Source organism: Cebus imitator, unplaced genomic scaffold, assembly GCF_001604975.1.
Source record: "Cebus imitator isolate Cc_AM_T3 unplaced genomic scaffold, Cebus_imitator-1.0 Scaffold71, whole genome shotgun sequence".
Taxonomy (NCBI): Eukaryota; Metazoa; Chordata; class Mammalia; order Primates; family Cebidae; genus Cebus; species Cebus imitator.
This window is the reverse complement of record NW_016107386.1, coordinates 3,918,722-3,931,024: the sequence shown is the minus strand read 5'-3', so window position 1 is coordinate 3,931,024 and position 12,303 is coordinate 3,918,722. Positions and strand designations below refer to the sequence as shown.

The window sequence follows — 12,303 nt, the reverse complement described above, 5'->3', positions numbered from 1 at the left end:
TTTTTTGATACAGAGTTTTGTTTTTGTTGCCCAGGTTGGAGTACAATGGTGTGGTCTTGGCTCACTGCAACCTCCACCTCCTGGGTTCAAGCAATTCTCCTGCCTCAGCCTCCGAAGTAGCTGGGATTCTAGGTGCCCACCACCACACCCAGCTAATTTTTGCATTTTTAGTAGAGACAGGGTTTCACCCTGTTGGCCAGGCTGGTCTCGAAACTCCTGACCTCAGGTGATCCACTTGCCTCAGCCTCCTGAAGTGCTGGGATTACAGCCATGAGCCACCATACCCAGCCTATAACAGTTTTTAAATAAGTGGATCACATCCGTAATCCACCCAGCCTCGCACTCTACACTTTATAGTTTTAAAAGAAGAGTTCCTTGTCTACAATGAAAAAGAAAAAACAGGCTGGATGTGGTGACTCACACCTATAATCCCAGTACGTTGGGAGGCCAAGGCAGGAGGAGGACTGCTTGAGCCCAGGAGTTTGAGACCAGGCTGGGCAACAGGGCAAAACCACGTCTCTACGAAAAATACAAAATTTAGCCAGGTATGGTGGCATGCACTGGTAGTTCCAACTCAGGAGGCTGAGGTGGGAGGATGGCTTAATCGCTTGAGCCCTGGAGGTTGAGACTGCAGTGAGCTGTGATTGTGCCACTGTACTCCAGCCTGGGCAACAGAGCAAGACCCTGTCTCTAAAAAAAAAAAAAATTAAAGAAAGAAAAAGAAATAAAACTCTGTATGATCTCAGAGAGGGTATGAGGGAAAGGGAAAATATAAAAGAAGAAAAAAATAATAAAACGCTTCATGGTAACAAAAAGGACTCAGAAATAACCTCATAAAGCAGTATTACTGCTCCTTGGATCTCCAGTATTTATACATCTGTGGTATCCTTGACTTCTGTAAATTTATTTTTCCATCTCATATTTTCCCTTTTAACCTATCAGCCAAATTTCCTAAAGACTTTTATTTCTTTTTAGTCCTGTCATATGAAAACAATAATTGCCATTTCAAACACAGTAAGTACTCCCCTAAAAGGGATCCTCTTAAAACTAATTTCATGTCTTCTCATTCCCAGCCTGCCCTGGACACATAAAAGAGAAGATCACCAGGAGTCAACACAAGCAAGGCTTCCCTAGAGGCACAGCATAAAGAACCGGGTCTACTTTTAGATATGCAATCAACATATAATGGAAAACCAAACTTTATACCAACAAGATATCTATTCCTAGCATTACAACACAGAAACAAAATATGAGCACTCTGTTCAATCTTAACAGCTTCAGGACTCCGTCCTCTATTAATATTTAATTCAAGGTACTAGTCACATAAAATTATAGCTCCTTAAGCTTCCAGCAATACTTTTACAGCAAACTGCATCTTTAGCCACTGAAACTGCTTCTGAAATGTCCATACGTCAAGAGAACACTAATAAGAGTCTAGTGGGAATTAAGACACAAGAATAGGCAATATTACTAGAGTAAGAGTAAAGAAGATAGACACATACTCCACCCCAGAGTGTATTATCTCACGTTTCCTCTAGACTGGAGTATTAATATACAGACAGCCCTAAACAGAAATATTGGGATCCCATGCATATTACTCACATTAACTCAAAATTTCTTCTTATGGCTTCTGGGATTTTGGGTTTTGTAACACGCACAGCCTAAAAAATAAAAGTGAAAAAGCCGAAGTATATTTGAAAGATTAAATCTTCAAATTAAATCTTCTACAGAAGAGCTCCTCAAATGATACTAATGTAATAAAACAACAACCGTAATACAGTGGCCTACTAACACGTTTGCGGAGCCCAGCAGAACATTTACTTTTCATGCCACCACACCAAGGATCAAAGACAAGCTGCTTCTTATTACCTTAAACAATGTCGGATAGGAAAAACCACTGTACCCAACGAGAAAACAACTGCCTTGGGAAAAAGGTTCTCCCTTAAAAGATGTTTTACAAAGGTCATTAGATGTTTTGCTTTCTTTTTCAACCTTGTAAACCAAAGAAGCTGGGAAAGTAAAGTTCCAAGACTGAAATTGTAAAGTCGGAAACAATTACTCAAATACAAAAGCAACAAAAAAACCTAGGCTGGTATATGCAATTTAATACAGTGAGTAGTGAGTAAATTATCACTTCCACCCCCTGCAATCACTCAGTATTTGCTGTAAGTAAACAGCCCAGTGGCTGAAGGAAAAAAAAATATCAATCAATTGCTTATATTCTTTCTTCCTGAACTCTAACTCAGAATAATGTCTGTCTTTATGGACAGTGTTTACTAGACATGTTGTTTCCCTAATCATAGTGTTATCTGACATTAATTAAGATTGTCTACCTGGACATAGTTAAGATTATGTACCTGTTGGTTTTTTGAAGGCTGACTTTTCTACATCAAGGACTTGATCTCTCGAAAGTTTTTGATTTTACTAAACATATGATACCCACATACCTACCGCCGCCACCCTACCTATACTGCAAACACATACAAGAAACACTTTGCTGGTCTGAAGAAAAGTTTTTCCTCTGAAAACTGGCTAACCTTTTAAGTATTATAACAAAGCCTTTAAGCACTTAGTCTTCTTTAAAGGCTTTTAAAACTTTTAAGCAATATAGCATTCCCTATATGAAACAGATGAGTCAAATTTGTAGGTAATTTTAAGGACTATCACAACTAAATATAAGGATTACAGTGGAATGGAATAAGCAGCTGAAGGCTGTGTGGAAAGAACTCACGACACACTGGCAGTGACACATGTGAGGCCCCACAACTCAGCGGAGACATCCAGAAGACAAATAAAAATTCAGGACCAGATTTTGTGAGATGGCAGATTTCACCATGTGACTAAGACAAGCACTGTCATATGGCATTTAATTAAGAAACTGGCCACGTATCTTTTTAGCCTAATATTATTAAAAGCAGCATAAAGTAGGACTGTCTTTTTTTTTTTAAGACAAAGTTTTGCTCTTGTTACTCAGGCTGAAGTGCAGTGGCGTAATCTCGGCTCACTGCAACTTCTGCCTCCCGAGTTCAAGTGATTCTCCTGCCTCAGCCTCCCTAGTGGTTGGGATTACAGACATGTACCACCACACCCAACTAATTTTTGTACTTTTTTAGTAGAGACAAGGTTTCACCATGTTGGTGAGGCTGGCCTCAAACTCCTGATCTCAGGTGATCCACCCACCTTGGCCTCCCAAAGTGCTGGGATTACAGGCGTGAGCCACTGCGCCCGGCCACAGCTGTCTTTCGAAGACTCCTATTTTACTGAATGAGGCTGAAGAACACACTACATTGTGCTTGCCAATCTTGGGAAATCTCAGATTTTCAAATGTATGAAAACATAAACACTTACCATACAGATACCATGAGTAAGTTGCATCATAAGAGATTTTAAAAGTAAAATGACAGGGTAGTCCCACTTGGGCACCCCTCTCTCTCGAAAGAGAGACAGCTGTTCTCCTTTCTGTTTCTTTTGCCTATTAAACCTCCACTCTTAACCTCAAAAAATAAAATAAAATAAAATTATGCCCCCACCCTCCACACACACAAGGAATGGAGAAAAAAAAATAGCTAATGAAATAAATATATCTGTTGAAACTGACCCCTGGGTGTTAAGCATACATTATAAACAAAAAAACAGCCTATAATATAGTCACTCTCTTAAATAACATAGGGGAAAAAAATCAAAGATGACCATTTTCATCATTCTAATTTGCCAGTAAATGTATGGAAAGGAACAAAATCAAATAGTGACTGTTAACAGAGAATGTTCATTCAACAATAAATATTTATCAGGTACCTACTGTGTGTCAAGTGCTATTTGTTTCAGGAATTGTGGATATAGCAGTGAACAACAAGATAAGGTTGCTCTCATGTCATTTAACCCAAAAAATTACTAGAAGGCAGTGAATTCAAGTTGTAGATATATGATAAATCTAACAAGAATCAATCACATTTCTCAATGATTAAAAAAAATCTTTGCGATTTTTACACGTTGAATAGCATTAAAATTCATTAAATCCATTGGTAATAACTTAGGATGAGTTTCTCCTCCAAATCAGAAATTCTAAAAAACAAAAAGGCTGATGTGATAAAGTAAAGCCATAAACTGTGTTCCTATTTTTAACTTATATTGAAGGATCGCATGAGGCCAGGAGTTTGAGACCAGCCTGGGCAACACAGCAAGGGCCCACCTCTACAAAAAATTAAAAAAATTAGCCAGACATGGCTGTACTCCCAGCTACTTGGTAGGCTAAGGCAGGAGGATCGCTTGAGCCCAGGAGTTCAAAGCTGCAGTGAGCTATGATTGTGCCACTGCACTCCAGCCTGGGCAACAAAGGGAGACCCTGTCTCAAAACAAAACAACACACATACGCCTCCTTAGGTGCCTGATACAGCTTGAAAGTATCGATAATGAAAACTCATCTGTAAGATGAAGCTGGCAGAAACAGCAAAGGCCATTATTTTTTAAAAGATGTTGTCTCTTGCCAGATTTTAAAATTAAATAAAAAGTTGAATTATCACAACCATATGGTAATGTGTTAAAAATAACACATTACAAGCTCAAAAACAGACTTGAAATTCTTAAAATGCATTCCAACTATTATAAAAAATTGTTTTATAACAAGATAAAAGCAACCAAAGCAAAGGAGCTCTTCTCTTCTAGGGTATGCTTAAGTTATTGAAAAATATAAAAATTTTAAAAAAAAATTTTAACCCTAAATCAAAGGAGATCTTCTCTACCACTATAAGAACATATAACAAAACTACATTTTTTCATTCAATAACTTTTTATAAAAACAGCAAATAAAAACAAGTAAATTTAAAAGATCCTTCTGGCTGTTATGCAGAAAATGAAGTAGACAAAGGGAAAAGTGAAAGTGGGGAAAGAAGACGGGGGGCAACTGGACATGTCACGGTAAGAGTTGGCAGCCTGGCTTGAGATGGCAGTGAAGATAGAGGTATGGTTAGTTTTATTAATACATGGATTTTGGTGGTGGAATCAGCATGACACAGGGACTGATGAGATGCTGAGGGTGAGGCAGTTGTCAAAGATGCCTCCTACACTTCTAGAATGGTTTGAGGGGAAGGAGTTGCCATTAACTGACAAGACGGGAAAAACAGGAGAAAATGCGATTTGAGCCAGGCGCGGTGGCTCAAGCCTGTAATCCCAGCACTGTGGGAGGCCGAGGCGGGTGGATCACGAGGTCAAGAGATCGAGACCATCCTGGTCAACATGGTGAAACCCCGTCTCTACTAAAAATACAAAAAATCAGCTGGGCATGGTGGCACATGCCTGTAATCCCAGCGACTCAAGAGGCTGAGGCAGGAGAATTGCCTGAACCCAGGAGGCGGAGGTTGCGGTGAGCCGAGATCGTGCCATTGCACTCCAGCCTGGGTAACAAGAGCGAAACTCCGTCTCAAAAAAAAAAAAAAAAAAAAAAAAAAAGAAAATGCGATTTGATAAGAAAAGACCAAGGGCTTAATAATTAATGAAAAAGTAGGAATGGGAAGATCAATGGAACAGAACTAAGTTCAGAAAAGGACTCTAATATATAATAGAATGTAGCATATAACATACATACTATTTCAAAGAAGGGGGAAGATAGAAAAATAAATTATTCAGTAATTACTGCTGTTACCCTATTTGGGGTTGAGGGGATGGAGTTGAAGGCCTACTTCGCAACTGAGATCAAAATGGATCCCAGATGAATTAAAAGACTTAAATCTAAGAATATGACTGTAGGCCGGGCACCGTAGCTCATGCCTGTAATCCCAGCACTTTGGGAAGCTGAGGCAGGCGGATCACCTGAGGTCGGGAGTTCAAGACCAGCCTGACCAACAATGGAGAAACTCTGTCTCTACTAAACATACAAAATTAGCTGGGCGTGGTGGCGCATGCCTGGAGACTGAGGCAGGAGAATCGCTTGAACCTGGGAGGCAGAAGTTGCAGTAAGCCAAGATCGTGCCATTGCACTCCAGTCTGGGCAACAAGAGCAAAACTCCATCTCAAGAAAAAAAAAAAAAAGACGATGACTGTAAAAGCAGATAACATTTTTGTAATTCGTAATTTTAATTCTGATACTTTTGAGGTGGTGAAAGACTCTTAAAACATGCCAGCTCAGCAACATACCATAAAGACATAATCGCTGAAATTACTAGGTAAAAGACTAAAACTTCAAAGTTGTCAGTGGAGAAAAAACAAAGTTAAATGACAAAAAAACAAAACAAAACAAAACAAAACAAAACAAAACTAGAAGACAATGTTTCCTATACATATATTAAGAGAGCTACAATATCTAACATATAAAAATTCGCTTATTTTCTAAAATGAATTCTACCCCTCTCAAAGGGTAAGGTTCAAAAACAAGTTCTCTATATACAAATGCTATTTATTTACAGATGGTATTGCTCTGTTATCCAGATGGGAGTACAGCATGAACACAGCTCACTGCAGCCTCAACCTGCTGGGTGGGCTCAAGTCATTCCCACCCGAGCCTCACAAGTGGCTGGGACTACAGGCACATGCCATCACACCCACCTAATTTTTTTTTTTTGAGAAGGGGTCTCACTATGCTACCCAGACTGGCCTCAAACTCCTGGGCTCAAGGGAGCTTCCCACCTCAGCCTCCCAATGTGGTGTGATTACAGATGTGAGCCACTATGCTCAGCCAAGAATAGCTTATTAAAATCAGTTAGAAATACCAATAAATAAACAAACAAGTAAGCAAAACCAACAATTTATAAAAATAAAAATGGCCAATAAATAACCTAAGGTAATCAACTTCAATAATTAATACAAAATACCAAATCAATTTTCTCCAAAAGAATTCAGAGAGAAAGAGAAAGTTTGCATCTGCTAATTATTTGAATACAATCATGCAATCAAATGTGTAAGAACTACAGCTTACCAACACTGCTGATGAGAAGGTGGGACTACTAACATTTTTCCAAAAGGTGATTTGGTAGTATATAACAATAAACCCCCAAACAGGGCATACACTTCGATCATCAATCCCACTTCAAGAATGTATCATAAGAGAAGGATTTAAAAAGATGTACAGAATATATAAGCTTGGTCATTCCAACATGTATATAATAGCAAAAAATTTGAAACCATAGAGATTCACGAAAAATAACCATTAAAAGTAATGATTTACCAAACATATATGTTTGTTTTGGAAAGATGTTCACAGACAATGTTAGTGAAAAAAGCAGGTGTGGAAAGATTCTGCTTTAGTTGAGCAAATATGCATTTATATCTACAAACATTTGTTCATGTATATATACTAAGAAGAATCAGGAAAGATACAACAAATGATGTTATCCCTGCATAATAGGATTGCTGGTGAATTTCACTGTATTCTTCTTCATTCTTCTAACATCTAGCTTTTCTCTACAACATATATAACGTGTGTGTATAAAAATTCCAAATATATACAGAACAAATCAGTAAGAAAGAAAATAATCCAACAGAAAAACAGGCAAAAGATATGAATGGGTGAGCAACAGAAGAGAGTATAAATGGCCAATAAATATATCGAAAGATGCTCAACCTCATTAACAACCAAGGGAATGTAAATCAAAGGGAGATATAACTCATCCATATGGTAACAATCCATCCGTATGGTAACAATCAGTACGTCGGACTGCTTCCAATGTTGATGAGTCCGTGGGTCACAATTATTTGCATATACTGCTGTTAAGAATGTAGATTTGAGGGGCCGGACGCACTGGTTCACACCTGTAATCCCAACACTTTGGAGGCTGAGGTGGGCAGATCACGAGGTCAGGAGTTCGAGACCAACCTGGCCAACGTGGTGAAACCCTGTCTCTACTAAAAATACAAAAAAAAAATTAGCCGGGTTTTGTGGTGGGTGCCTGCAATCCCAGCTACTGGGAGGCTGAGGCAGGAGAATTGCTTGAACCCAGGAGGCGGAGGTTACAGTGAGCCGAGACTGCACCATTGCACTCCAGCCTGGGCAATAGAGCAACACTGTCTGAAAAAAAAAAAAAGAGTGTAGATTTGTACAGTCCGTTTGAAAGATAATTTGTACATACAAGAACATGTGTTATGAATGTTCATTACACTATTGTTTAATAGCAAAAACTTGGGAACAGAAAAATGGCTAAGTAATATAAGGCAAGGAATTCTAAACAGCTGTTGAATGAGCTAGATCTCTGAGTAACCCCCTGAGCAGAATCTAAGAACAGCTGACCTTCACGTTCACTATCTTTAAAATTAAAAAGCGATTCCAGCTACAACTGACTTGAACAACTCGGAAGATTTTACAAAGTTACCTCTGGACATTTCAAATGACCCCTTAGTTCTGGTGGCTCACTCTCAGGTGTCTGAGATAATGACACTGCATGAACGAAGCCACAAGAAAAACCCCACCTCTCTTTCCAGTCTTGTTTATGAGAAGCACGAACACACACAATCACAATGAATGCACGCTCTCAGTAGCAGTGCTGCTGAGTGTACAGAATTGAGAAACGTGATAAGCTGTAGCTGCAGTAATGTTCATCACAACAATCAACCGGTCTCCTATAGGCCCTGAGAAAGGACACTAGAGAAGCCACAATGCCACTTCTTAGGTCATCTGGATCCAGAGCAGTGGCTTTTGATGTTACTGACCACGGACACAGTGAGAAATACATTTTGCGCCGACACCCAGTATAAACACCTACCCCCCCCCACTTTTGTAAAACACAGTTTCACAGAATATTTAAACTTATTACACGCCATTTCTTTTCCTATTCTATTCCATTTTATTTAAGATGCTGTTCATGACCTACTAAAGTTGATTTTACAACCCACAATCTGAAAACACAATGACCCCCAAAACAGGAGGGGTATAACATCTCTCCATTCTATTTCCCAATGCTAAAGCCACCGCTACCACTACCGCCACCACTAAATTTACCTGCTACTTTGGTTTTACTAGGGCTATCCCTCCCACTTGAAATATCTTTCTCATTCTTCACCCATTTAAATCCAATTAATTTTTCCAAACCTACTTAAAATCTCAACTCAGTCACAGCCCTCTCCTGGGCATGCTGTCTTCCAATGTTCTCTTGCTCTCACAGCAATGATCATTCAACAGATTCATTTGTCAATTAATACTTTGTGACAACTGTTTTGTCCAGAATTATTCAAATCTTATACTTGAACTTCCTTTTCATAATCTTACTGAGGGGAGGGATTATGCTTACACTGATTTATAATCATTACTGTATCTTAATGCTTCATACATGGCAGAAATATGAATTTCACTTCCTTGTAAGAGCCTCAGCTTATCAGTTCCATCTAGGAGTTCACAAATGTAACCCATGGTAAGCTACGACAGTATTTTATTTTGGCAGAGACCTAAAGTCAAATTGAGAAAGGTATTCTATAAATCACCACAGCATCTCAATTAAATAATTGCCGAATGAATAATCCAGTGAAAGGAGGAACAAACTAAAAGCTCTCAAAATTCCCAGAGAATTTCCGTAGGAAAAGAACTTACCTGTATAGTGAGACCTGGGGCCATGAGGTTTAAGTCTTTCTGCAGAGCTTGCTTCAGGTTTTCATCTATTTGATCTGTTTTTTAAGCCAAGAACAACAGATCAATGATACTCAATTTTTTTTTAACATTGTATTCATAATGAAAAAACACTAATCATTATTAGACCTAAAGTTTCCACAGTACTATTCTTTTACAGAGCTTAAGCTGCCTTTTCCTCCCTATTGTGTAGGAAAAAATTGTGAGGTATTATCTAATAAAGAAATTAAGGAAGGAAGATGACAAGCAGCTATTCTGTTTATCCAATAAGTTCATCCAATAAATGTATTACTTAACTATTGATGAGCTTATTTACTGGGTAACTTATTAGGCTTATTTACTCAATAAACAACTATTGGGTAAAATGTATTGATCTAATAAATGGAGAATCTGGATCTCTAGTATCTTAATTCAGGGCTCTTACTCAATATGTATCCTGATTCTCACAGAAAAGCAAATTCCTATCTTCAGGAAATCTTTACTCAAAATTCTCAAATAACTAAACTTTATTTCCATGAATCTCGGCCTTACTGTTATTTTGGATTTAAAAAGAGAGAAAAGCTCAGAGAAAAGTATTTGAAGTACACACAGCATGAACAATAAAGATGCTATCACTCCATTTGGCCTTGTAACTCATGCACTTTCTATTCACCGCAATGGTACTTTCACTATTTAAATGACTGGTGGTGAGACAAAGCAGAATCCATCAGTTTCCGCATATGCCATTGCAGTGGTTGACAATCACCAAAGAGGACTCAAATGGTGGATTTTAAATTGATTACTCTTGCCTTCATCTTAGAAATTCACGGCTGGGCATGGTGGCTCACACCTGTAATTCCACCACTTTGGGAGGCCGAGGTAGGCGGATCACAAGGTCAGGAGTTCAAGACCAGCCTGGCCAATATGGTGAAACCCCATCTCTTCTAAAAAAAAATACAAAAATTAGCTGGGTGCAGTGGCAGGCACCTGTAATCCCAGCTACTCAGGAGGCTGAGGCAGGAGAATCGCTTGAATCCAGTAGGTAAAGGTTGCAGTGAGCCAAGATTGTGACACTGCACTCCAGCCTGAGTGACAGAGTGAGACTCTGCCTCAAAAAAAAAAAAAGTCACTAAAAATTTCAGGAGGGAAAAAAATGGGCTAGTTACCAACACCAACAACCCACTCTCTGGTCACAACCTTCACTATCATAAATGAAAAGTAAGTTGTATAGAAGTGAGTTAAGAATGGCCTTTTGCAAACTGGTCCTTGGTTGGCACCCAGTAACTTGGATTTGTGGAAGGGTCCCACTGTCCCCAGAGGTGATACAATTGACTTGCTGTGCCGTGCCTGCACGGTTTATACAACGTGGCTTATGCCAAACACCTGCTTTCCTTCTAGGAGTCTGGGATTTTGATATGTCTACGGTAGGCAGAGGGTGCCTACATAACCAGCCCCCGATGAAAACCCCGGGCAATGAGTCTCTAATGAGCTTCCCTAGTAGACAATATTTCACATGCGTTGTTGCAGCTTGTTGCGGTGGGAAGTAAGCACATGTTTGACTCCACGGTGACAGGACTCTCGGAAGCCTGCACCTGCTTCCTCTGCACTTTGCTGATGTGCGTTTTCCTCTAGCTGATTTTGTTTGTGCCCTTTGGCTGTGATAAATCTTAGCTGTGAAGGCAACTATATGCTGAGTCCTGTTAGCCTCCTAGCAAATCATCAAAAATGGGAGCCTCAAGACGCAGGTTTCTAAATTTCTTTCAATTACCTATTAAAATGGAAACAAAGCTAATTTTCAATAAGTTATTACAGTAAAAGCAGAATATAGTCTGTGAGTAGTTTTTTCAGTATCTACCAAGTTATATAGAAAACTTAAGATAAAAAAATATATTAAAGACAACTGCTCTATGATAAATTCAGAGCTACTGTGAAATGCTTAAATAGCACTAAGGTTTACCAATATAACCTCAATAAATAAGCTGAACAAGATTGGCTATTTATATATTTAAAAGAATTAAGATACTTACCAAACAATTCAATGTAAACTTCCTGAAGTGTGTGGGCACTGCAGAACTGGTTCAGCTCATGGTGGATTTTATTGAAGATTAAGGTCTTGTCATAATCTGCAGTATAGTTCCTGACGATATCAAACACTGAAGGAGAGGTACAACCCATGTTTGTTTTACCCAACAATGACTCAGGTACCTTCAAAGTCAGCCAGGGTAACAGTCAGGGCGATATATTACACATGAGGAAAAGTGCCAACAAAATAGTGAAACCAAAAACCACAACTAACAAATCTTGATGTGTTGCTTGTGCTCAGTTTTCCAAATACCCTTGCATTTGCCATACTAATGCCAAACACCTGCTGGCTAGCCCGTCAAACACGGGCTAACTTTAAAGTCCACACTAAAGTATACATTATTTTGGATGTAATAAGGAACTATCAGAGTTTTCAAGCAAGGGCATGACAGTAAGATTTACTGTTTGGCCAGCAGTGTGAAGATGAATTGGGAGGCATAGAGATCAGAGGCAGGAAAACCAAAGGCAATTACTATGCAAAAGTTTAGCTAAGAGGTAAAGAGTGACTAGCAAATTGAGGAACAGTAAGAAATAAAAGAAGAAAGCAGCTGCAAAAAAACCATTTTTTAAAAGGCAATTTTTTAAAGCTGTTAAAAGACAGCAGGCTAGAAGGGAAAGGAGCAAACATTTACCGAGCTGGGCTTTATATCAGGTAATTTACATAAATTAGCACTGAATTTTTCCTATATTTGCATATT

The 12,303-nt window shown here is 38.8% G+C and overlaps 1 protein-coding gene across 3 annotated transcripts in view; it reads right to left on the bottom strand.

Moving 5' to 3' along the window:
* Positions 1-12,303, bottom strand: part of ERLIN1 (ER lipid raft associated 1) — a 37,762-nt gene that overhangs the window by 15,841 nt on the left and 9,618 nt on the right. For all 3 annotated transcript variants that reach the window (XM_017531275.2, XM_037739537.1, XM_037739538.1), the window contains exons 6-8: positions 11,551-11,676; positions 9,509-9,582; positions 1,603-1,661 (exon numbers count right to left, since the gene is read on the bottom strand). In XM_017531275.2, coding sequence (XP_017386764.1) covers positions 1,603-1,661; positions 9,509-9,582; positions 11,551-11,676 — 259 coding nt within the window. The remainder of the gene's footprint in view (positions 1-1,602; positions 1,662-9,508; positions 9,583-11,550; positions 11,677-12,303) is intronic.